The sequence below is a fragment of the Lagopus muta genome, chromosome 1, assembly GCF_023343835.1.
Source record: "Lagopus muta isolate bLagMut1 chromosome 1, bLagMut1 primary, whole genome shotgun sequence".
Taxonomy (NCBI): Eukaryota; Metazoa; Chordata; class Aves; order Galliformes; family Phasianidae; genus Lagopus; species Lagopus muta.
Window position 1 is genome coordinate 67,423,921 of NC_064433.1, and position 26,811 is coordinate 67,450,731.

The 26,811-nt window shown below is 36.2% G+C and overlaps 1 protein-coding gene across 6 annotated transcripts in view; it reads left to right on the forward strand.

Moving 5' to 3' along the window:
- ARNTL2 (aryl hydrocarbon receptor nuclear translocator like 2) overlaps positions 1-26,272 on the forward strand; it is a 38,712-nt gene extending 12,440 nt beyond the window's left edge. For 4 of the 6 annotated variants that reach the window (XM_048933503.1, XM_048933501.1, XM_048933505.1 and 1 more), the window contains 15 exons: positions 2,316-2,399; positions 3,899-3,937; positions 6,953-7,110; positions 9,495-9,574; positions 10,333-10,425; positions 11,900-12,017; positions 12,828-12,971; positions 14,601-14,841; positions 15,859-15,965; positions 16,610-16,760; positions 17,948-18,003; positions 18,786-18,894; positions 21,870-21,957; positions 23,708-23,816; positions 24,287-26,272. In XM_048933503.1, coding sequence (XP_048789460.1) covers positions 2,316-2,399; positions 3,899-3,937; positions 6,953-7,110; positions 9,495-9,574; positions 10,333-10,425; positions 11,900-12,017; positions 12,828-12,971; positions 14,601-14,841; positions 15,859-15,965; positions 16,610-16,760; positions 17,948-18,003; positions 18,786-18,894; positions 21,870-21,957; positions 23,708-23,816; positions 24,287-24,420 — 1,711 coding nt within the window. In that variant the 3' untranslated portion in view covers positions 24,421-26,272. The remainder of the gene's footprint in view (positions 1-2,315; positions 2,400-3,898; positions 3,938-6,952; positions 7,111-9,494; positions 9,575-10,332; positions 10,426-11,899; positions 12,018-12,827; positions 12,972-14,600; positions 14,842-15,858; positions 15,966-16,609; positions 16,761-17,947; positions 18,004-18,785; positions 18,895-21,869; positions 21,958-23,707; positions 23,817-24,286) is intronic. The other 2 variants (XM_048933502.1, XM_048933504.1) reach the window with 2 other exon arrangements.
- The last annotated feature ends 539 nt before the right edge of the window (positions 26,273-26,811 follow it).

Here is a 26,811-nt window from a genome sequence, read left to right on the forward strand (position 1 = left end):
ATCCTGTTTTGTTTAATATCCCTGCTTTTCTTTTAGAAGAAATATAGATGTATGTTTAATAAAGGGGAAAGTAGAAGAAAAGGTGGTATTCTTTAACTCTTTTTCTGAATAATACAGCTCTTGTTCTTGCTAAATTGAATGTATCTACCTTTGAGTTATGAAGCAGACTGTCGTTCTGTTTTCAAGGTAGACTTAATCTAGCTATTTTAAACAGTAATAGCACAGCTGTTGGGACAGAGGCTGTATGAAACCATTGAAAACTGTGACTGCTTGAGGAGCAGACTTGCTCTAGATCCTTCCCTAAGTGAAGGTCCTGAGGGAGGAGGAGATGTAATCAAGAGGCTCCACGCTGCACTTTGGGTGGTCTAGATCCGCTTTATCTCTTCACCCCTTCTGGTCAGACAAGGTAGCGTGCTGAGTTGTTGAGATTGGAAGAGACCTTCAAGTACATCAAGTCCAAGCACCATTATTAGCCACCATTTATTATATAACCCTAAACCTAGGGGTGGTTATTATTAACCACAACTATTATATAGATTATCCAACCACCCTGCTGAGTTCCTTCACTAATTCATGTTCCTGAGAATCATAGATTTGCCAAGGTTGGAAAAGACCTCTAAGATCATCTAGACTAACCATTCACCTACCACCAGTGTTGCCCACTAAACCATGTTCCTTACTATCACATCTAGATGTTTCTCAAACACCTCTGGGGTGGTGACTCTACTTTCTGGAGCACCTGACCACTCTTCTAGAGAATTTTTTCTTAATATCCCTCCCCTAGTGCAACTTGAGTCCATTCCCTTTTGTCCTATAGCTGTTACCTGGGAAAGGAGGCCAACTCCCACCTTGCCACACGTTCCTTTGGGGTACTTGTACAGAGCAGTGCCACATCCTCATATCTCTTAAATACCTTCAGGAATGGCGACTCCACTTCCCTGGTCAGGCCGTTCCAATGTATGATGAACTCTTTCTGTGAAGAAATTCTTCCTCAGATGCAATCAAAACTTTCCCTGATGCAACTTGCATCTTATCACTTGGCATCTGGGGAAAGACACTGATACCCTCCTGATTGCATCCTTCCTTCACAGAAATCACAGAATGGCCAGGGTTGGAAGGGACCTCAAGGATCATGAATCTCCAACCCCCCTGCCACATGCAGGGCCACCAACCTCCCTGTTTAATACTAGACCAGGCTGCCCAGGGTCCCATCCAACCTGGCCTTGAACACCTCCAGGGACAGGGCATCCACAGCCTCTCTGGGCAGCCTGTTCCAGCACCTCACCACTCTCATAATGAAGAACTTCCCCCTGACATCCAACCTAAATCTTCCCTCCCTCCACTTCAAACCATTTCCCCTTGTCCTGCCATTATCTACCCTTTCCAAGAGCTGACTCCCCTCCTGTTTGTAGGCTCCCTTTTGGTACTGAAAGGCTGCAATGAGGTTACCCCACAGCCTTCTTTTCTCCAGGCTGAACAAGCCCAGCTCCCTGAGCCTGTCTTTGTAGTGGAGGTGCTCCAGCCCTCTGATCATCTTGGTGGCTCTCCTCTGGACCCTCTCCAACAGCTCCCTGTCTTTTTTGTACTGCGGGCTCTGCACTTGGACGCAGTTCTCCAGATGGGGCCCCACAAGAGCAGAGTAGAGGGGGCCAATCGCCTCCCTCTCCCTGCTGGTCACCCCTGTTTTGATGGACCCTAGGATACCATTTGCCCTCCAAGCCACAAGAGCACGCTGTTGGCTCATATTAAGTTTTTCATCTATCAGGTGAGGATGCTCTTTAGAGAGCAATGAGGTCTCCCTTCAGCCTCCTCTTCTTCAGGCCAGATTAAATAGCTCCAGTTCTCTTATCCATTCCTCATGTTAAACCAAACTGGCCCCAGTACTGAGCCCTGGGGAACACAACTGGTGACTGGCCACCAGTTGGATTGAACATTGCTTGCTAGGATTCTTTAAACCCAATCATCCAGCCACTTCTCTTCACCCAGCAAACTGTACACTTGTCCAGACTACCAGCAGACTTTCTTTCATGGGGAATACCTTGAGAAGCAACATCAAATGCTTTACTAAAATCCAGGTAAACAACATCCGCGGTCGTCTTTATCTACTCAACAGGTCATCTTGTCCTACAAGGAGATCAGGTTAGTGAGATAGGGCCCATCTTTCCAAAACTTGTGCAGGCTGTATCTGATCACTTGATTTTCCACATATGCTTTGAGATGATGTTCAAGGTGATCTGCTCTATACCCTTCCCTGATACTGTGGTCAGACAGACAGGCCTTAATTCCCTGGATCCTCTTTCCTGCCCTTCTTGCAGATTGGAGTCGCGTTTGCTAACCTCCAGTGAACTGGGACCTCCTCAATTAGCTGCGACAGCTGGTAAATTGTCAAAAGTACCTTGGTAAGCACCTCTGCCAGCTCTGTCAGTATCTGTGGATAAACCCATCCAGCCCAATAGAGTTATAAATGTTCAAATGATGTAGTAGGTCACCTGCAGATTCCTAGAGGACTGTAGGCACTTCACCTTGCTCTCTGTTACTGTTTTCCAACTCAGGGGTCTGGGTACCCTGGGAACAGTTGGCCTTGCTAGCAAAGACTGAGGCAAAAAAGGTATTAATTATCAGGGTTCGTAGTATATGCACATTCCTGGTAAAAGCTTATGTAAACACAAAAGAAAAAAAAGGTATTACTAACTTGTCTAAATCTGCATTTGGGTTTATCAGGCTGCCTAGAAGATGCATGAGATCTAGTAAAATCCTGAGTTGAAAAGCTGAAAAAAGTTGAAAGCTGAAATGAGCCTTGTGTTAATTTGGCTATGGCTGCTTCATTCTTCCTGGGGTCAGTGCTTGGTTATAAGTGGAAGCTGCTTTTGAACTCTTTCCTAAAGCTCTAATCACCAACTGTCTTTCTGCTTCTTGCTTCTGTTTTCTCATAAGAAACAGCTGTGACTGATACACCTGTGTCCTTATAAGCTGCCTGGTACAACATACGCGTCTTCTAAAATGATCCCAAGGCTTGCAGGCCTCACCTCTGAAATGGAACTATGTGAAATGTCTCCACTGCTGAATTAAAAAAAAAAAAAAAAAAAGGAGAAAAAAAAAAAAACAACAACAAAAAACCAAAAACCCACAAACTTAAGTTTGCTATGAACATTAAAAAATACTTATATCAGTTTATTTCAACGAAAATAATTGCCTACATTAGTATGGAAGCAACCTCTGTGCAAGTACCAAGTTGCGCGTGCTGAGTTGGCAAGACATCTATTAGGCCATTTTCTGAAATTATTAAAGGTGGTGGTGAGGATTCCAGTAATCTTGGAGAAGAAAAAATATTATTGTCTTTGCTTGATTCATTTATTTTTTTCGTGCTGCTGAAGTATTTATCATGATACTAGTACTATGATTGTCTTTCATTTATAGTTTTCTCATATGGACTCTTTCCAGTCATTGCTGTGTGGTATGGGAAAATGCTTAACAGTTTTGCTTCTTTTTTTCAGTCCTTGAGCAATTGCATTGTATTTTAGGACCTATCTAGCTTAGGGTTGGTTTTTTAATCTTTTGGCAGTAAAATTTATATATAAGAATATGAATAGAGAATCACACTTGAAAAATTAACATAAAATCAAGCCTAAACTTTGAATGTTATTTGTTTTCTTTCAGATAGAAGTAGGCCCATAATCATTAAATATCCCCATAATGCGTTTACATAAGTATTAATATTGGAAATTATGCCTTGGTATTTTGTAGTATGCATCATTCATAGAGGGCAGATAATTTTTGTATTAGGAATTTTTGTGGTTTTGCTTTTGTTGGAATGATAGCAAATTTGTAGAATTTTCTACATCTCAAAATGCCTACTATTAAATGTGCAATATAAGAGTCTATGTCTTGCTTTCTCTAGGAATGAAGATGAAGAGCATCTTAAGATAAAAGATTTCAGGTACTAATTCCCAAGATAAATATATTTTGCCAGTAAATACTAGGATTGACAACAGCAGGATTAACCATAGCAATTTGTTGGTTACTGTCAAATGTCTAACAATAAACTTTGCCTTTCTTTCTTCTGACTTTGTGTTAATTAGAGCTTCCTTGGGGATCTCATTTTCTACTAATTTTAATCAAAGTTATACCGCAGAATATCTCTCATTTAGGAAAAGTCTGAGATTAGAAATGTTAAGGTGAGAATCAAATGAAATACTTCCAAGTCATGCATGAAGGAGCTGCCTCTCAGTTCGTATGACTTGAAGAATTGTTTCTTCTTGATTTGTGTGCACATGGGGTTATTTAAGAATTATCCCACATGGAAGTGGATTCAGCAAAAGCAAGCAAAGAATTCTTGTTCTGGAGCAAGTGCTTGTATATGGAACTATTCAAGGATTGCAGTTGTACTGTGAATTCACATCTTAATCTAAATTGAAATTTGCAGAAATTGGCAGAAGCATTAGTTGTACAATATGCTAACTAATAATTATGAAGTGTTGTTATAATTGAAATTAAATGGAAGAAATGGAAGTGTTCCAAAACATATTTACAATTATTTTATTGAACTGAAAATTTCATTTTTCTTTAATGAGTACCCCAGATCACTATGCAAGAATCTGTTTTTCATTGCTTTGATAACACTCATGTTCTACTGTTAATTTCTTTTCCTTAAGTTTTGTTTCATTAGTTTGAAAAAAAAAAAAAAGTGTATGTTGGAACACGTCTTGAAGGTTTGCTCAACAGTTATCTCTGTCCAGTGTTTCTTTTCACAAGTCTATTGGGGGATGTGTTTTTTCCTCTTCCCTTTTGTAACTGTGGAGTGTAACAGCTGGCTTTCTGAATTATCCAGTCATAACTACAACTATACATTCTTCTTGAATCTTAGAAATGTGAAAATTTGTTCTGTTTCCGCATGTGTTTGTAGTCATTTTCCTGAGGTTCACAGTTCAAGGAGCATCCACAATTTGTTTTTTTTGACTGTTCCTACCTGATACAAAAGAAAATTTGTAGGAACTGGTAAAGTCAAGTGCCAACTGGTAAATTTTGTAAGAGCTCTAGAGAGAAAAGCAAATTGCTTCTGTGAGTGATCCAAACTTATTTGCATAGAAGGGGGATTTCTTTTTTGTGCTTTCAAAGAAAAATTAAAAAAATAATAGAAGACAAGATCTCTAAAATTCTTTTAATTCTTTCCATCAGGCCAGGATTAGTTAACTTCATAATCTATAATGCTTTCTGTTACAGTATGCCTAAAAAGAAGAGTTTTGAAGATCAGTTAGCCAAAACAGGTTGTCAATTTGATCAGTTTGATTTACTACCACCGTGTCAGGTCTCGGTGAGAAAGGAAAATAATCCTCATTTTAATTGAGTGGCTAGCTTGTCTTCTTGGGTAGGCTGGAAATAGAATGAATTTAAACCTTCCTTGACCAGCTGCAGGATGTTAGAGGAAAGAAAGGTCAACTAGAAAAGCCAACATACTTCACTGGAAAGAATTAAAGAAAATTCCTAGGAAGAATTAAAGAAAATATAACCTGAGTTATAAATGTTTGTGAAATGTACTGTTGTGTGCCCTAGAAGAAATATTATGATGAAAACATTTTTTAAGAGAAGCTCTTTCTCTGTTCTTGAATTCTTGGATTGAGGCTTGCCAAGAAATGAAAGTCTGAGACAGAGTACGAGCAGAGGCTAAACCCTTTTCTTGCCCACCTTCAGAGGTGGATAAAGGGGAGAGCCTTCTGATGTACCTCCAGTGAAAACAGGTGAGTGTATGGGAACTGCTGAGTCATGGCCTGAACCTCTGATTGATCACCTGAGGCGAGCCATGAGTCAGCCAGAGGAGCACAGGTGAAGGCAATTCACCTGTGCTGCCGGAAGGGGTGGAGCCTGGCTCCATCCCTCCTAGACCTATTTAAGAGCTGGCTACCAGTGGGGAAGGATCTCTTCTGGAGATCGCCTCTTCTGGTGTTTTGTAGGTGAGCCCAGCATGAGGGTAAGCTTTCCATTTATTCTCTTTTGTTATCATTTTGCACTTTGCCTAACTCTCTTGATTATATTGTGACTGTAACATCTTGATATCCATTGATTATACAGTGAGGTATAGCCTTTTCTTTCAGTTTCCACAGCATGAAAAATGTGTTGTCTGTTGCGCTTTGCTATAAATAAATGCTTGTGTTTGTGACTTTATTCAGTATGAGTCATTTTCAAACTAATTAAATAGCAAGAAGACATCGCTTATCTCAGATTATTGAGTTCAGAGATACTTCAGCAAGTGCTTAAAGCAACTTAAAAAAAAAAAAAAAAATAGTTGGATGAATACCCCATCTTACTTACACAGACAATAATGTATTCTGATGATTACTGTTGACGTCAAATATCTGATATATATATATAGAAAGCCCGGAGCCCCCAGTGCAGGAAAGATGCCAACCTCTTGGAACACATCCAGAGAAGGGCACTAAGATGATCAGAGGTCTAGAACACCTCTCCCTTGAAGAAAAGTTGAGGGAACTGGACTTAATTAGCAAGGAGAAGGAAGGCCCTGGAGAGACCTCTTGTGTGGGAGCGTATAAGCAAGTGAGGGCATGACTGTTTATGAGGGCGGATAGTGATAGGACAAGGGGGAATGATTTTAAACTGAGACGGGAGAGGTTTAGGTTAGATATTAAGAGATTTCCAGTTTTGTAACTTTTCATGGTGTCTTGTTTCTGCCACAAATGATCAATTGCTGTGAAGTATGATTCTATGACTCTTAAGTTGTTATTTAACAGAGTTTCGCAATATTTCATGTAGATATTGTGATCGTTGCTACTTTGATCAAATGAATCCAATTCAGTTGTCAAATAGAGGTTGTGTATGAAAAATCATTTAAATGTAGAAATAGTTCTTGTGGTGCGTTATGTTTCCAAAATCAAACTGATGAATATTATAGAGGAAATTGTGTATTCCACATCTTTCTTAAAAAAACTTTTCTTCTTAGAGAGGCTCACAGTCAAACAGAGAAACGAAGAAGAGACAAAATGAATAATTTGATAGAGGAATTGTCTGCTATGATACCTCAGTGCAATCCTATGGCACGAAAACTAGACAAGCTTACAGTATTACGGATGGCAGTGCAACACTTAAAATCTTTAAAAGGTAGGTCTTAGGAAACTAATGCTTAAAGTCCTTATTCTGTCAGGGTTTATATTACGTATTTTCTTTGATGGCAAATACATCTAAGGTCATCTGTTATGTTTACTTGCTGAATTCCGTTCTGTGTCTGTTTTAAGTTGATACACTTGTAGTTTCTAGAACTTTGTTTCGTTTTGGCTTTTCTTTCTGGTACTGAACAACACTTAAGTGTTTGATATTCTGTTTGCTAAAGCTATACCTTGCAATCAAGTTATCCTGATTCTTTTTTGAAATCATAGAGGTCAAGCAATTCCATCTTCTGTTATTTTCTAACCCTCAAATGTTTTGTGATCTCTCCACTTCATACTTTCTGCGACAGTAATACATGTGGTGCTGTACTGACATCACTAGCTGAACTGCTAGTGAGAAGAAAATGTTCTTCATACCCCTATTTGTTACTGCAGTTTTGGGGATTGCATTAGCCTTTTGTCTCTGTATTGAAATTTCTTGTTTGTCAGTTGAGTTTAAAATGCACATCACTGAAAAAGACCTTTAAAAAAAAAAAAAAAAAAAAAAAAAAAAAACCAACGAGATTCTGTAAAGGCATGGAATTGAAGGCCAGGTAACTTATAAAGTGTTTCATATTTCTGATTTTTTTGTCTAGTGTGAGTTCAGAAAAAAAGTCTTCTAAACAATGGGAAACTATGCTAACGCTTACCTAATCACTAACTACTTATCTAAGTAGATTCACTGGTAGGGGGCATAGGTTAGAGCTTCAGTGATCTCACATTTTTTATAGATTAGTTTACCAATGTACTTTCATAAAACAAACGAAAAAAGGCATGAAACTAAAGAAAAAGATTAAAACGATAAAATTTGTCAGTGGTCAAAAGGAATGTCTTCATACTTTGAAAGAGTAGTTGATGACTGCAATTACGTTTGAGTCTTAAATACTTCGAAATGTCAAAGAGTGAAAAGAAAAAATGTTATTAAATGCTTATATTCTCAGCCACCTTACAAAGCACTCACAGATCTTAGTGAACAATTTAGTGTAGATACCAGTGTCTAGCTTAAGATATATTCCTTTTATTAATAGCTTTGAGGGTTTTCTTTCTCTCCTAAGAAACATTATATACAAGTTACATGTAAGATTCCAGGGTTTTTGGCAATAGCATTTTAGAATAATTTAGTGAACTGTAAGCGAAGACTATGCCTTGCAAAAAAATTTGATTATGGATGAACATCTAATAAGAATCCCCCTTGTCTTCACGAATTATGTGACTATCTTAACAGTAATTGACTTGGAATAATTTGGGTTGGAGGGATTTCTCAGTCATCACAGACTCTTTAGCAGGATCATTTCAGACTAAAAGGGGAGATTCTGGTTGGATATAAGGAAAAAGTGAGGCACTGGAGCAGGTTGCTCAGAGAGGTGGTGGATGCCCTGTCCTTGGAGGCATTCAAGATCAGGCTGGATGGCACTCTGAACAACCTGATCCAGTGTGGATGTCCCCATTCATTGTAGGGGAGTTGGACTAGATGGCTTTTAAAAGTCCCTTCCAACTCTAAGGATTCTGTGAGTTTCTGGAAGTCTTCTTTTCCAAGTAGCTGAGAATTTTGCATAAATAATATCACAAATTAGCAGGATAATCCTTGCACTTGGAGTTTAAACATTTGTCTTCACCTTGACAATGAAAACTGAAATCTTCAGCTTAAACAGCATTATTTTAACAATGGGTTATAAAAACTCTACTTCATCCAGTGCTGTTGTTATATGTATCTTCAAAACAAATGCTTTAAGATCATACAAGATAATGTGTGGAATTATAGCAAATGCTCACCAAAAAATATCTAGAAAAAATTGTGTAAATACTTAAAATGGCTAAGAAGGATTTTAGGGTATTTGCCACAGATGCTAGGACAGTAAATGTAGTGAGTGAAATGTACAGTATCTTTTAAATTTAACTACCTAGAGTGATTTGTTTGGATGGCTGAATACGTTAGAGTGTTAATGAAGCTTTATTTGTGCTGGAAGACAACTGATAACATAGGAATTATTCACATTCAGCAATTGTTAAGGATTCTGGAGCAGGTATACAAAGTGTTTCTAAGTTTCATTTATCTAGCAGTATACTAAAGATATCTGATCAGGAGTTTCCTTGTTTTGTGCTAAGTAAAAGGCAGGGAAAAAATCTGGCGGTATGTCCAAATTCAATATCCACATATGTTTAAGAGGTTTGGCTGGTTCTTTTAAAAACAAAACAGCTTTTAAACTTTTATTCATCTGTTCTTACTGCAAGGAGAATTTACAAAATAAAGACCAAATAAGAAACATAATTTCGTTAAAAATGAATTTTTGATGTATCTTTTGACATTCTACGTATGTCTACAAATAAGCTATTTTCCAGGTTCCGCTAGCTCTTACACCGAAGTCCGGTATAAACCTTCGTTTTTAAAGGATGATGAGCTCAGACAGTTAATCCTTAGGGTAAGTAGAAGGCAACTGTTGGTGAAATTATGTCCTCTTTAAAGCTTGCTGTTAACTTCAGTTTTTAGTTTGTGAGAACTTCCCACCCCCGCCTCCCCTACATCTTTTTCTTCAAGGAAGCGCTTTGATGCGCTTAGTCGTTAGGATTTATAACCTCTGTACAGGAAACAGGATTTTTCATGAAGAGATACAGAAGATGATAGCAGATGGCAACCCTTGGGGGGATGATAAATCTGTGTGCACTCTGCATATTTAATACTTAAAACATATTTTTTAATATTGATATTGAAATATGCATGCAAGCATATATAATAATCTTAGTATAAATACAGTTGTTTGCTGTGCTTTGTTTAAAATCTTAGCAATGTAATTTGGAAAATATGCAGAAATAGTACCTGAAAGAAAATCTTTCTTCCTGTTTTTGCATGCAGTCATATGCCCACACCTCTTTACCCTTTCTCTTTTGCAGCTATTTTCTTTTTCTTTTGCTGCAATAACACAACTTGGCAAGATCTGTAAGATGACTCCATGTTAAGCTGTTTTGCAGCTGGCTTTCTTTTTCCCAAAGCTATGTTTAGGAAACTCTAGCTGTCTGTATTTAAAGGTCTGATTTGGTCCTTGCAATCTTTTAAATTGCTTTTTGCTGTGACTTTTAACTTATTTAATAAAAAGCATACAAATGTACTTCCTTCTATCCATCAATATTAATTGTATATTTTAATGGTAAGTTTTTAAAGATGCTGTCTTTATATTTTCAGGCTGCGGATGGATTCCTGTTTGTGGTTGGATGTAACAGAGGAAAAATTCTGTTTGTCTCAGAATCAGTTTGCAAAATACTTAATTATGATCAGGTGGTTATAATTGAGTTTCTTAGTTTGTGTTTATCTTAGAATTTGTCTTACTTAGAAATTTTTAAATTTTGTTGGTTTATTGTATCCTTTTCTATAACTTCTTAGAATATCCTTGGTTTGACCTCTTTCAAATTAAGGCTAAATTTCCCAGAATAAAAATTTCAAAGTGCAGTCAGTGTTCATGACCTGAGTAATAACTGGGTTTCAGTTGATCATACTGTAGAATTGCTACTCTGAGGGAAAAGGATAATTTGGAAATGTCCTAATTTTATCCCTAAGAGATTTCCTTTAAATGGTGATTTTCTTTTCTTTTTTTTTAAGCCTGAGGTAAATCAGTTATAAAGCAGTGTGCCCAGGTGGCCAAGAAAGCCAATGGCATCCTGGCCTATATCATAACTAGTATAGCCAGCAGGAGCAGGGAGGTGAATCATCCCCCATACTCAGCTCTAGTAAGGCCGGACCTCGAGTACTGTGTTCACTTTTGGGCCCCTCACTACAAGAAAGACATTGAGGCCCTGTAGTGTGTCCAGAGAAAGGCAACCTTTGCATTAGGGTTAGATAGAGACTGGGTAAATGAAAGAGGTTGAATGTTTATCCTGCTTTCTTAGAAGCTTTGCAGTATGTCCATTTCTGACTCTAGTTTGTTGGAGAGGTGTTCGTTCCCCTTTTATGCACCAATCACATAGAAAGCGTCAAGAGTCCAATTTGAGTTGCAGTTTCAATCTACAATACTGATCATTAACACAGCTCCTTTCTACCCTTTGATTTGACCTGCTGTGTAGAAGGTAGGGAATCGGAAAGGAAAGGAAAAGAGAAAAGAAAACTTGCCGACTTCTTTGAGAGTTCCTTCCGGTTTCAAAAGATGGTAGTGGTGCTTACAGTAGTGCTTACAGTAGTGCAGCAGACCAGCTCTGGATCAGCAGAATCAGCAGGTTGAAAGGATCCCAGCTAAGGAGATCCCTGTAAATATCTTCAACTAAGAAGCGCAGAGGTGAAAGCTCTGTGCAGCTTCCAGACAACTCCTGATTAGCAATGCTCTTTTGTCCTACTAAATGAGAGTTCAGTCATAGGTACCATTAATTTCTTCCTATTTCTTCCCTTATCCCCCCACCCCCAAAATAATCTGTGCACGTAACCTTTCTAAAGGATCGGGAATCGTGTTAAGTAAACAAACAAACAAAAAACATTCTGTGTCAACAACACTCAATCTTTTTGAATACGCAACTAAATTGAGTATTTTTTTCAAAAGGAAGTTACAGATTCTATATTTTGCTACGTAGCTTGATAAAAATAATGATAAATAATGAAAAAATAAATGCAGATTGATCTATAAAAGTTTAGAATAACTGTGGTGTTTTACAAGGTATTGTTTTTTTTTTTTTTTCCAGTAGTGCAGAATGTTGTTTCTCTGAGGTCTGTAATATGTAGTGTCCTGTTGTAAAACAGTGAGGTTCTTTTTTGTTTTTTTTAATAGGCCAGTTTAATTGGACAAAGTTTGTTTGATTACTTGCATCCAAAAGATGTTGCCAAGGTTAAGGAACAGCTTTCATCTTCAGATATCTCTCCCAGAGAAAAGCTGGTAGATGGCAAAAGTAAGTCGTATTTGAACGCACTCAGATTTCTTTTTTCTTTTAAAAAAGATGTTAATGAAGTCAGTTCTTATGTAGGAAATAATTGTGTGCATGGGTGTACAAGCTTGAAATATAATTTCTATGAAAAAACATGTTTCAGTGCTCATCTGCTGCTTATAATTCACTTGCAGTTTAAAAAGTAGCACAGAATAGAACTTATTGTAGGTAATAAGAGTGATTGAATTTAGCATTGTTGAACATTTACCAAGTTGTAGTCTGACATTCTTCCTACCAGGCATACTACTTTTTTTTCTTGTATTTGATAGGTCTTGTCAATACAAAAGACCTGATGTAGTCGAGCATGGAATAAAATACTACAGTATCAAGAATCACTGTCTTCTCTGAAAATGCTAAGTGTCGATTCTAATTTAACCAAATCTATTTACAGTTATTTCTGATAAGAAAAGCATTATGTACTCTGCAGCTAATAACTATTGTATAGCTGGCTTTTATAGGCATCTTTGCACTTCTTCTGTGTACAAACAGGAGTTGAAAGTTGGTAAAGTGTATTTATTACAGTATGATTCAAAATGTTAAGTATAGCTTAAATTCAGTTTTGTAGTTCTTTTAAAATTTGGAATCTCTGTGGCAGCCACGTTTTCTTTGCCTTGTTTAAAGTTATTAGACATTTTTTCTTTTGTAATTGCAAGGACAAAATTTAGGTAACTGAACAGTAAGGAGAACATATGAGAAACTGAAGACCTTGGACTCAACAGTTTTATTCTTGGATTTTTTTTGTTTTCTTTAACTACTTTACTAAATTTTTGTAAGCTGGCTTGCAAGTACATACAGATTTTCAAGCTGGACCAGCTCGACTGAATTCTGGTGCTCGACGTTCCTTCTTCTGTCGGATAAAATGTAGTAGGACCACAGTCAAAGAAGAGAAGGAGTGCTTACCCAACCCAAAGAAGAAAGGTATTCAAACAGTGTAGCTGAAATGGGGGCTTTCAGTCTTGAAATTCAGTATGTTTATGTTCCAAGCCAGTAGTGTGACCTTTCTAATTTCACTGATTTCACATAGTAGCTGTAGAGAAGTGTGTACTACAGACCTGTTCTGAAAAACAGTCTAATTGTCCTCTTTCTCCTCCCTATTCACTCCTGAGAAGAGGAAGGGAGGAAGGAACCTGGGTTGCATTGTTGGTTTAGGAGACACGATCTGTTCTAGTCAAATTTTTGAAAGCACTGGAGCAGATCAGAAGAGTTAAACTAAATAACATTTGTCTTGAAGATAACTATATGAATAAGGCCTGCAAAATCTGCTGTTTTGGAGGAAAAAAAAAGCAAGTAAAAACTTTATCTGATTTATATTTTGTATTGTGTGTACTTACAAATTATTTTTTTAACAGTAAAGTTAATTTATCAGTGTAATTCCAGTGTTTTTTCCAATATCTTTAATTTAGTTCATAGTTTTAATTTAGTTTGGTATGCCAGTATGTTCTTGTCAAGTTTTCAGTGAATTAATCTTTTTACAAATGTAATTTCCAGCTTTTGGTTAATATCTTGGCATTGATTTTTGAAAAAAAAGAAAAAGAAAAAAAAATCCCTGCAGAAATTGTTATTGATCTTGAAGGAATCTTCCTATTTCTTTTATTTCAATGTAACCTGCTGCTGTTGAGATATGACATACAAGAATACATTCTAAAATGGATCTGTTGTTGTAAGTCAGAGGAATTCTGTCTCTCTTGATGTGTTAGCTAACTGGGTGAGATAAGAATTTAGCTCTTAGAAACATGCTTTCAGGCAAGCAGTATTCAGAGAGATCACATTAAAAATTTGGAAAATTGGCAGTCACAGTAGGATTACTCAACTTTTCATTTTACAGAGTTGATTGATGTTTTCCATAGCTAAGAGTTAATGCAGTCAAACCTGTGTAAATCATAATTTGGTAAAATGTTAAGATTACTTTGCCAAGCTTGGGGGAAGATAGGGATTATAGGATACATCTCTGTGGATGTTGAGGTCATTGGGATATTGTAGAAGTCAAAAAGTTTCTACCAGTCACAGAAATGAATGATAGTGTATGCTTAACTTAAATATCTGTAGTATTTGTGTTTTTGTAAAAATTGAGGACTTCAGAAGTCTGAGATAAATAGAAAGTAATCTGGGTTATTTTGGTTTGATCTCTTTGTTGATTGTTTTAGTAATGGCAGTAAAAATGTTAAAATCATAGTATTCGCATAAGATAAACTGGTTTGGAAGCTACAGAATGCCTATTTAGTTTATTTTGATGCACAGCACATAAGAAAATGTGAAGGAGAAACAGTGGGTTACTATGCTGTTGTTTTGTTGTTTTTTTTCCTGTGATACTGCACTGTCAACTCCTATACTTTATCTTCTTAAACCTTGCATAGGGTTAGAAGCACTCTATTCAGGTAAGCCAAATTTAAGTAGTAAAAAATTGATTTAAAAACACACTGTAACATTATCCATAGCCTTCTACAGTTGTTGTAAGAATGCATAAAATATGATTGTTGGTCTTATGGTGAAAGATATTTTTAAATTATATTTTGAACCATAGCTGCTTAATTTCTTTCTTTTTATTAGATCACAGAAAGTATTGTACCATTCACTGTACTGGATATATGAAGAACTGGCCTCCTAGTGAGGTGGGAGTAGAAGAGGAAAATGATGTAGAAAAGAACAGTAGTAACTTTAACTGTCTTGTTGCAATTGGGAGGTTACATCCTTACATCGTTCCACAAAAGAGTGGAGAGATAAAAGTCAAAGCGACAGAATTTGTTACACGATTTGCCATGGATGGAAAATTTGTCTATGTAGATCAGCGGTAAGAGTTTTCTTCTTTAACGGAAAGAAAATGGCATGGCTTGGTTAGGTTTTGTAAACTTTTCTGTCAGAAAGGACTGCAATTTCTTAAGCAGGTTAGAATTTCTAGACGCTGTACACATGAAGAGCCTTGTCATGAATCTGAGTCCTTGGACTTCAGTTTGCTAAACGTAAAATATAATGTAGCAAAATAAGTGCTTTGTCCTTTAGGGAAGTGTAGGCTCCCAAGCTGAAAATGCATTGTAACGTACTCTTGTATACTTATATATTTATAATAACAAATTTCAAGTCAGAGTGACATAGCTATACGTATGAGTTATATTTGTTTGTAGGTTGCACTGATAGAGAAGTAATAAGCCCTTCACCGAAAATGACTGCTTATTTATATTGTAATGTTTGGAGCAAATACGTTATATTAAATGAGTTACAGAGTTATTTCACTGGAATTGTAAGGCAAGTTCCTATTTTCTGAACTTTTCTAATATAGATTTTTGTTTGTCATACAGTCTGTTACCACATCACATTTTGAATTTCATTATTGTCACCGGAAGACTTTTATTGCTTTCAGCCATCTCATCTCATATCTACAAGTGTTAGTTTAAACTTATTCCTAAATATAGCAGAGCAAAATTTAACTATTAATTTTTTAAATGACTCATCACGTGGGTTTGGTACTTTGAATGCCTAATTGGAAGAGCTGATAGTCATATATACTTTGTGTTCATTTAAATTGTGCATACAAATGGTTTGCATATTTAAACACTGTTATTTTGTCTTTAAATTGATACTCTTACACAATCTTGTTCTCCTGTATTATTCATTGCAAACAGATCCAAGGTAAACTGCAGTTGATATATGCTATTGTTTTAGAGCTATGCTAATGCCGTTTTCCCAGACACGAACGTAAGCATCTATTTCTTTAGATATTCATTTTGTGCCTTATCTGATACTTAAGAAAGCAAGCATTACAATTGTTTGAATCCACCGCAGTTCATTTTTTTTTTTTTATTTCTAACAGTGCAACAGCAATTTTAGGGTATCTGCCACAAGAGCTTCTAGGAACTTCTTGTTACGAGTACTGCCATCAAGATGATCACAATCATCTAGCTGAAAAACATAAAGAAGGTATAAAATGATTGGTTCTCCCCGGCTATGTACAACTACATGTAATTGCTGTGTGAAAACAGTGCAAATCAAAAAATCAGAAGCTGGGAATTAATGAAGTTAGACAATCTTAGCATTGTCCCTTTCTGTGTCTATGTTAAGACATGCCTTCGTCAAGTGTGCTTTAAAACCAGGGAGTTTCCTTCTCTGTTGTCAAGGATCTTGTCAAGACAAGATCCTTGTCCTCTGTTGTCTTGGATCTTGGTGCAGTGCTTTAATTGCTGGGCAATAATGCCTCTTTCAACTCTGTGCTTCAATTTTCTTTATAAGAATAAAGGAGTCCTGAAGACCAAACATGCCTAATAGCGTAATTGAAGACACCATTGATGAAAGGTCACCAAATCAAGAGTCTCCCTATTAGTTGTCTGCAGAAACTTAGTACATGGGCTCTCATTTAAGATTAGTAGCACTGTTAAAACAGTAGTTTAATTTTATAAAGGTCTTATCTTGAACATTTTTCTGGCATTTAGTTTGAACTTCTGGTCATCGAAAACATTTTATGGTACCACAAAACAGATTTGTTTTTTTTTTTTTTTTTTTTTTTTAGCTCAACTGTGTCCTTGGAAGTATGAATATAGTGATTGTAATTCCTCTTTCTTATCTAGTGTTGCAGAATAAAGAAAAAGTATTTACAAATTCCTACAAATTTAGAGCAAAAGATGGAAGTTTTATTACTTTAAAGAGTCAATGGTTTAGTTTCATGAATCCGTGGACCAAAGAACTGGAGTACATTGTATCAAACAACACTGTAGTATTGTAAGTAATTCATTATGTGATCCCCTATGTTAGTTTTTGTCTTAATTACAGTTAGCATTAATAGAAAACAACCTATTTAAGAAGCAGAACAGGATTAGGAAATACCAACAGTGCGTAAAGAGGTTGATTAACGTGGAAGAACATTTGACATTTGATTTGCACCAGTTGATTTTGATTTCAGCCTCAGGTCATGGATTGAACTATGAAAACTGTGCAGTATACCAGTTGAAAAGTTAGAGGAAAGAGTTTCTTATTAAAGGAAGAAATATCTTTTAGGAAAATAAGTACAAATAAATGGAAAAGTGGCTTTTTTTTTTTTTTTTTTTTTTTGTCCTTCGGAGCTTTTAAGTCTGCGTGTGTTAGACTAAGGAGAAGCATAATTGATAGATCGTAGGAAATGTAAGGCAGGACAAAAAGATGCTCTCCAAATTGCAAGGCAGCTGCCCACAAGACATTAAATGAACTGTTGGAGTGTGTGTTTCATTCTTATTTTGTTACATTTTATTCCTTGTGCCTTGCAATGGAATGATAACTTGGATTGTTCCAAAGATACTGAGCATCTTTCTCAACAACTTTGGTTTTTGGAGGGGGAGGAAGGTGATTTTTTTTTTTTTTCCAGCAGACAAAGTTGTCTGGGGGCCTTTACCCACTCTGTAGTTGGTTTGAGTCTTAAGCCAACATCGCACGTCTATTTTGCCCTTGTCCTTTTTCCCCAACAAGACAAAGACAAGCAGTTAAAGCAGTCTGTGCTGCCAACAGGCAAAGGCCACTTTTGCCTGCCCTGGAGATCCAGGCATCTGCAGCTAGAGGAGGGGAGGTAGGCAGCAGCTGCTAGCAGAAAGTAGCTGCTGATTTGTTCTATTAGCAGCTGTTTCTGATTAATGGCTCTCCCTCCCATAAGTAGAAATGGCAGTCTTATTCTCATCATGTGACATAGACAACTATATTGGCCTTAGTTATTGATTTTGGGAGTGAGTGTAAATGAGCATTTAATTCAGTGCTTCAGAGATAAAAGTAGAAAGGATTTAACATTGAGATGTGTAAGGAATATCTCATTTTGTTACTAGATTCAGCATGTTAGATCTTCTTTGTAAAGCACTGACTGTAATAAAATAGAAATACAATGGATTTTACCATTGAAAATGTTTCTGATTTGTTTGTTTGATGCTTTTTTATTTAAATCTTAGAGGTCACAATGAGTCCGCTGAAGAACAGGTCTCCTATGGTTCCCAGCCTGCAGAAGGCAAGTGTTTCTTCTTAAAGTTATCGTAGTTGTATCTCCTGATCAATCCATGAAACTTTAGGTTTAGTCAATCCAGGATTTTTTTTCTTGTTAAGTTATTGTACAAAGGAAAATAATGTTAAAGGTAATTCTAATGAGGTAATTTTAAAAGTAATTCCATTTAGTTACAGCATTCTAATTCATGTAATTCACGTAACTGTGATCAGAAAGGCTTGCAGCATATCTTTTTTTCTCTAGTAACTCCTGACTTGACTTGGTTTTTGCTTGATAGGACGCAATGCTTCTATCACAGTCTCTTCATGCTTTTTCTGGTTTTCTGCAGAAATACAGGTGCACTGAGTTTAGCTACAGAATAAAGGGTAACATAAATATATATATATTGTTAACAATTCTCTGCTGTGCATAAGTTCTGATATCTATGTGGTTTTCTTTTATCTTGCTATAAAGTTTTATTTTTTAATATTTGCTTTTGAAGTATAAAGTTTGTGAAAATCCAGTATTTTTTTCCTCATTCTTTTTGAATTGTCTGAGTATAGAGGTGATAATGATTAAAGCTAGTAATTACATTGCTGAAGTTCATCAGTTTTCAAATTAATTTTATTCACTTATCTTTGTATTTCAAATAAGATAACGATTCCTATAGGGTTGCTGTTCTATAGAATTTTATTTCTGACAGTAAGAGAGTAGAACAAAAACTGCTTTAAAATGAATCCTCAAGGTGATTGTTCCTCACTGAATAATGAACCTGCTACAAACTTAAGATTTTATTTTATTAACTGTAGGTGCTGTAAAACAGTCTTTAGTGAGTGTACCTGGAATGTCCTCTGGAACAGTTCTTGGTGCTGGAAGTATAGGAACTGAAATTGCAAATGAAATATTAGAATTACAAAGGTAATAAACAGTTAATATCATATTTTAGGTTTGGTTTTTTTTTAGGTAGGACTTTAAGTAAAGATGGAGAAGGGGGATATGTGTTTATATGGGGACTGTTCAAGTTTCATTTTTATTGCATACATTAAATATGTTTTGGTTGAGCAGTGGCATTGTATGATAAAAATTATAAGCTAACGTAGATCTCATGTGTGGCCATATATACATCACTGGTCTTGATAAATAATTTTGTTCCAGAGATGCAATAATGGAAGAATTATGTAATTACATCTTCAGAAGTATTACTGTAATGCTCCTTTGTTTGAAATTGAAGTGAGTAGATAAAACATTAGGGAATGGAAATTTATTTACCTGTGAGTGGTGCTTATATTTTTCTGATAGATTCACTCTGCAAACAGATTTCCTTGAAAAAGTAAAGTGCTTTCATAGCCTGTTTTGTCCCTTCCTGATTGTCCTGAACACAGACCAAAGTAATAGCTCAATTGCTCCCCTGTTGCCAGCTGTAGATTTAAAAAAATATGACTGCACCATTTTAAATTGAAATTCATGCCAGATTCAAGCTGTTAATTAAAGACTCAGCCTTTTAAAACTAACTTGTTTCACAGCTTACCAAATAAATTACAAAGGAAGAAACACAATTTTAATGTGAATATATTCTGTATCTTTTGTATTTTGCATCCACTTTGGTGCCAGGTTTTGTTTATAGACAAAGAGGTTTTAATATCAATTTGCACTATATCAGCACTTGTTATTTAAGAACATTGTTAGAAAGTCTTTGAGCCAGCTAATTCCAGGGTTTTGGGGATCCACATGCACAGCTCTTTCAGGAATCAAGGCTTCATCAGAGGTTCCAACCACTTTTGTCTAGGTCAGATCTAGCATAACAGAACAATCATCTTATCAAGATAGAACCAGTCATCCAAATGGTAGCTTTGGCTAACGAAGCCATCCCTCTGACTTTAGGTCATTTATTCCCAGGTCCAGGTAAAGAAAAAAGAAGTTGTTTATATTTTCAAATGCAATGTATTCCAAGATCCCATGTAATTTTTTCCAGCAGCACATTTGCAACCATGCCTAAGGACTGCAATAATATTAAAACTCCCAGTAAGAAGTATACCAGTTTTGCAAACTGTGGTAGAGCTGTAAGGAGTAGTTTAATAAGCCACAGTTTGCAAAATAGCAAGCCAAGCCATCTTAGACTTTAGTAGATGTCCAACTTGTCAGCTTGTCTGTGAGAATGCTATGGGAGGCAGTGTTAAAAATTCACTGAAGTCAAATCTTCCACTAGTAATGCCTTTATTCCACCAAGCTAGTCACCTTACTGCAAAAGGCTGTCAGATTGTTTAGGCGTAGTTGGCTCTGCTGCACACTGAATTGCATGATTACAATTGCAGTACTATCTCCTCGTAACGTGATTCTCTTCTCAGCTGTCTTTTCATCAAAACACAGTATTTTGTCTGAAACAGTGAAAACCATGGCCAGAGCTTAAAAATGTGATGAGTCATAGTGGTCGATTTTTTTGACTCTGTTTCCCGTAGTTTGGAATCCCTTTCCAGCAATGAAGTCATGTCTCTTTTCTAGAACAGCCAAATTGCACCGTTCCTTTTGAATGAAATGAAGGAATAATTGCATCAGAAGTGATAGGATGAAAGGATTGCTATTAAAACAAAAAAAATACATCTGCAGCGTGTTGATAGGTTACTGACATTATCCATGAAGGAGGAGGAAGAGTACTGACAAAAAATTCCATTTGATACCTTTGGCATCAAAGAGAAAACATTACACTTTAGTAATACCATTCTTAACGTCTTCCCATCAGTACCATTTCTAAAGACAAAGAGCCAATTTTTTGAGGACCAAATTGGCAGAAGTACTCATCTCTGATGGTAAATGTCCAGGCCTGAGCATAGAGCTTATCTTGACGCTTATTCTAGAGCTTCTAACATTAGATATTCTTGATTTAGATCCCCTGACTTTTGAAAATGCTCAACCACGTGAACAAAGCTAGACAAAAGAAGTTCACTCCAGCTCTTTTTTATTAAGTAATTATGTGACTACAGACATAATCCGATAGAATGCGTATAATACCTGAATTTCCTCTCTCATTTTTTAATGTCCATGAGACACAGATGACTTCAGAACTGTGCATTAAGCATGACCAAGTTAAAAAGAGTATCAGAGCTATATCTACACCTCTATTTATGAGCATATTTAAATTGGTTTAGTGTCTGAGGAATGATCACTTTAGTTACAGCAATACTAAAAGTTATTCAATCTGGATTTAGAGACATCAGTGCAGCTTACCAAATTGCACTGGATTTTGGAATGCAGGGGACTAATAAATATTCTGCTCAAGCAACTACACTTGCTTTAGGTAGGCTGTTTATTCACTTGTTTCCCACCTTTCTTCCTTTACCACTGAGGATGTGATGTAAATTGGAGCATTCAGAGTGCTGCACTTCTATAGCCTTGTCCCTTGGGAGTCAGGAAGAGCAGGTGGAGATGGGAACAAAGACCCAAAAGGCCCTGGTACAACATTTCCAATGTTATATTCATGTCTGGCATGTTTGGTAAGGGAGGATGAGAGGATGTGTTGTTAGTTTTCCCTCCACCATTTAGCAGAACTTGCTTACGTTGTCTATATTTGGGGTATTTAAAAAATACTTATTTATTCCAGTATGCATAAATGAAACCTTGTACTCTCTGGTCTTGTCAGTGTTGATGACTGAAGAAAAAAGACAAGCATGCTCAAGTAAGACCAGTGGACTTTAATCATCTCTCATGCTTTTTGCATTATCAAAACTAGAGCAAGAGAATCTAGAGTCTTCAGGAGAATTTAGGACAACGTCTCGGTTTAGCTGGCTCATATTTCATCACTGGCGAGGACAGATCTGGCGGGTTCTGCAGCAGGCTGTTTTTCATTTCATGATCAGTGTGACTTGGTAAATTGGTAAATCATGTACATATAATTTTAGGTTACATTCTTCACCACCTGGGGAGTTAAGTCCATCGCATCTCTTGAGAAAGTCACCGTCTCCAGCTTTAACCGTAAACTGCAGCAATGTGAGTATATCACCGTCTGTGAAAAACTGAGAGGTTACTGTCAAAAAAGCCCATGCTTAGGCCAGTTACTCTGGCACGTTTTTGTGAGAGAATGTGTTAGGTATTGCCAGTTTCATGGCAGCTATTAAAATTTATATTGTAAGACCCATGAAAGCAGCAGAAATGCCAACCTTAGTTACTGGGACATCACTTCAAGCGTCAAAGGGCCATTTTCTGAAGCTAAGAGGACTGCGGTCACTATTCAGTTACTAGGATCTTTGCTGAAACTATATGGTATGCTTAATTTGATGAATGTGATTCACATAATAAGGACTCTTCTGAACTTTGTATTGCCTTAAAAGATAAGGCAAGATAAGTGGTCATCAAAGAGTAAAAGTGTTTCTTACCTGCTTGAGTTCAGATTGACAGCCCAAGTTAAACACCAGTTCTTGCTTTTTCTCAAACGTTTTTTCTCTGCTTTAATCTTTGTGTCCCTGAAGACCCCTTTAAAGGTGTGTGCTGTGTGTTCCTAGTTCTCGAATGTTTAAAAATTTTACTTAGAAGGTACTTCAGTGGTCTTCTGGAAAAATAGATAGAGTCCATTGTTCTGTTAATCTATTAGAGTTACTGGCTAAAGCTATGAATGAAATATTTATTTACCTAAGTGTATTGTGTATCGTTGTTAGTATATGCTGCACTATATGAACAAACATCTACATCTCTTTGAATGTAAATTTCTTTCCATTTAAAGCCAGTCTATCCTTCCATTGCTCTTTCAGTGCATAACAATACTATTCTGTACAAGGGGTTGTTTTGGCTTTCTCTTTTTTTTTATGATGCTCAGTTTACCCCTTCCCTACTTCAGGTCTGACTTCCTAAGAGTTAGTTGACATACATGTACTGAACTTTTTCTGGCATGCAGCATCACATCAGAAGGATAACTTAGTTGTATTCATTGCAGATGTTCCTTTGTTCTGTGCTATTTGTTTTAAAATGCTTTGGTAAAGCATTTCAACTTAATTATAATTTTCCTAAAGGACTGTACACAAGACAGGCAACCCAAGAGATCTGTTCCGCTAAATTTTATACGTGTCCTATGTGAAACAAATGGAAAGATATTTTTTTGCTGGTATATTTTATTTGGATGACTTCCACCATCCCTATGGTAACAAGATGCAAATTAATAATAGAAAATACTCGAGTTCATGATTCATATAGCATAGTGCATATAACATATAGAAGGTATGTGGGATTTTATCTTTTAGCAGGAACGTGTCAATATTGACATAGATTGATGTCACTGGGAATTTGTAGTTTACAGTACTAGACACGGAAATTGTATACTAGAGCATCTTGTTGTGCTGGATTTATTTACTGATTGTTCAGTTAAGCACACAATAGGGCAGATGCCAAAACTGTGAAGTACCTTTGAGAGATATGTAAGTATCACCTTTTATTAAGCAAAGGCCAAGGTAGTGTGTACTCTAGTTTAAAAAAACAAACAAACAAACAAACAAAAAACAAAAAAAAAACCCACAATGATAATTAAAAAAAATAAATAAAAAAATAAAGAAATAAAAGATTTTAATATGCATTGGGTCTGCCTTGATGCATATCTTTTATTAACTCTTATTTAGTTCTTTACGCTTTGGCAGCTATTTACATTATTTAATAATAGTATTTTAATTTTAATAATATGTAACTGCTGCTTCAGTAATATAATAATTATGGTTAAATTTAGTATTTAATTCTACTACTTCTGTTCTTTCAGGTGCCGAATAAAGAGTTGATTCAGTTATGTCCTTCAGAAGCAGAAGTTCTGGAGACTTCAGAACAAAACCAAGGTGCTATTCCATTTCCCAGTAATGAGCCCCTCCTTGGTAAGATTTACTTCTCTTTGGCTGTAGGAGAAGATATTTATAATAATTCCATATTTTTCAGTGCACTAGTATACAACCATGTAGAAATTAAAAAATTTCAAGAGAGTTGTCAGTATCTGTCTTAAGATGAGGGGACTCTTAATAGAGATCCCCTTGTCTTATAGCTCTCCTCCAGTTGAGGTATGATCTTCAAGTAAGGATTTGAAAGAGCATTCACTCAAGGTAGGCAAGGCAACATAGTAGGAAGCACCTTTCTGCTTCAGTGGCACGGACTTCACTGCATGGATAAAGAGTTTCAGTAGCTAGTCTTTGACTGTCTGCATACAGCCATTACTTTTTTTTTTGAGCATTTACTGTACACGTTTGCCTGAACTTCAGAGAAAGATGCTGTTTAAAAACAAATCTGTTGGGAGAGTTGCCATATTATTTGTGCTTTGTACCGCATACATAAATGTTTCAATAATTTTTAGGTGGTAATTCTCAGCTGGACTTTGCAATATGTGAAAATGATGACACTGCCATGACTGCTCTTATGAATTACTTGGAGGCCGATGGAGGACTTGGGGATCCAGCTGAACTCAGTGATATACAATGGGCTCTCTAGTTCTCATTTTTGGAATGAGAAGGAATTTAAAATCCTTAATGCACAACAACCGAACATCCTCAGTACTGTATTTTTTTAAATGTTTCATTTGAATTCCTATGTACTATCAATATATTTTTAAAGACTGAAGCCTTGTTCACAGAGAGACAGTTTCTGCTGCAACTTTGGAAAAATGCAATATTTCTTTTTTTCCATGATGGCAACTTTGAAATTTTAATACTGAACTATCTGTAACTGGAATGCTTATATTTTTTCTAAGAAGCTTTAACCAAAAGGTACTGTACAATATACAGAAGTATTTTTCTTAGTTTTAACACTTAAACTTTTATTTATTTTTTGCTTCAAATGGGACAACGTTGATTATCTATGTCGCTTTCTCTAGAACCTAGTCTACTTAGAGTCTAAAAATATTTATAACTATTACATTTCAATGTAACTCTGATATGCACACACTACAGTTTTAAAATCAGGTATCATAATTCCTACATAATGCAATTTCTGATTCCTTGTTCTTTTCAAAAATGCAATTTTTGTAATCAAAAGTGAAAACGAAGCGTACGCTTCTGGGCTCATGGGTTATAATTGGATCGTCTTACCAATCAGAAGAGGAGGTTTTAAGAAGAATCATTTTGGTCATTTCTCCAGTACGCAAACTGTGAAATGGTAAGGGTATGAGGGAAGAGAAACAAAATCCTAATTGCTACGTTGTATTATTTCTGATGTATTATGAGAGGGACAGCGCGTAGAACCTAAGAAAAATAACGCTCTACCTGTAATAAAGCATTTTGGTTTTATCGCAGATTATTTACTGACTAGAGAAGTTTGGATAGATTGTCTTAGTTCCAGAATGAGGATAGCACTATTAGTGGAAAAATGTTAAAATTCTGTTGTATTCTTTGTAGTATTTCTGTTCTGGGAGATTAGGGTGATTTTCTATTTCTGGAGTCTGTGACTTTTTAAAAGATTTGTGTAATGTAGTGCTATATATAAAATGGTCTCCTTTTCAAAGACAGCTTTTCTAAGACCTGTATCCCAGTTACAGCAGATTACTCAAGAACATGGCATTTAATAGATTGCATTAAAACAATATAGCATAAATATATAAAATTGATTTTTTTATTTCTGATATTAAATGTATAGACAAGTTTGTGTGTGAATTATGTATCATAGAAACATAGATTTTCTTAAAGTTTTTGTTTAAGTTCAAGTAATGAAAGGAGAGCACTGAAAGGCACTCGATATTTGTGCGTCTTTGTTCAATACAAATATGAAAACTTAAGTGTCGGCACCACCATAAGCATGTCACATCTGTTTGAAGTTTAAAGGTGGGAGGCAGGTAGCCCTTTCAGATCTTACAAAGGCAGAATGAAGTGTGAACAAATAGATGGCTTCTCTCCAACCAGCCGCCAGATGTCATGCTTCTACTGTAGGAAGCCACCTTTCCATGAATGAATACACAATTTGTCAGCACTGACTTGCTATGCTTTGACAGAGCAGCTTTATATCTTACAGATATGAATTCTTTCAGAAATGATGAATTTTTTGTGACATCTTGTCCGTGTTTTCTAGAATGGTTTGTTGGTTTAATTTTCTTTTTCCTTTTTTATTGTCTGTAAGTATTTTGCACTGACCCAGCATGTGATTTCCTGCATTCACAGTTTCTTGAGGATCTGGGGCCAAAATGTACATGTTCTTCAGCTTTATTGGAATGAACTGTTTTGTTCCTTCACAGACAAATAATTTGGGGCTCTATCATGCAGTAAAGTGGGGAAAAAAGAACAACAACACAGGCGTTTTCTAATAATTGTTAGACTTGTATTTGTACTAATAGTAAACTCAGAATTTAAAATTTTGCCATTGTGAAATGTATTTTCTCTTTTTTTTTTTAATGATTTTTGGCCATTAAGGTAAAAATAAATTCTAAATAAAACAAGAAGTACTGCGGCTGAGACAGAGAAATAAGTAAGTAAATGACTTTAGAGCTATACAGAGCCTCTTCAGCGTGGTTTCTTTCTTAACCGATTAGTTTGAAAATGGTGCGGATGTTGTTATTGAAGGAACATACTAATTCTTGCACAAGATTTATGTGATCTTCCAGAGTTAAGCCACTGTTTTGGAACCTTATTGCATTTCCCTGGAATTCCAGGAAGTAATCAGCTGGAAAGTTTCGTGTCACATAGGATTTTTCTGAAGGCAACCATTTTGTTCTCCATCCAAGATGAGAATAATTGTATTCTGCACAAGTATGGAGAGGTCGTGGAGATATTTGTGGATCTTGGTTCTCACAGCTTAAAAGCTGAAAGCCATATTTCAGAATGGTGCTGTTAATAGATCCAAGAAAAGGTAAGTGGAGAGGTGAATGAACTGCTGAGGGACAGCTCGTGCTGCTGC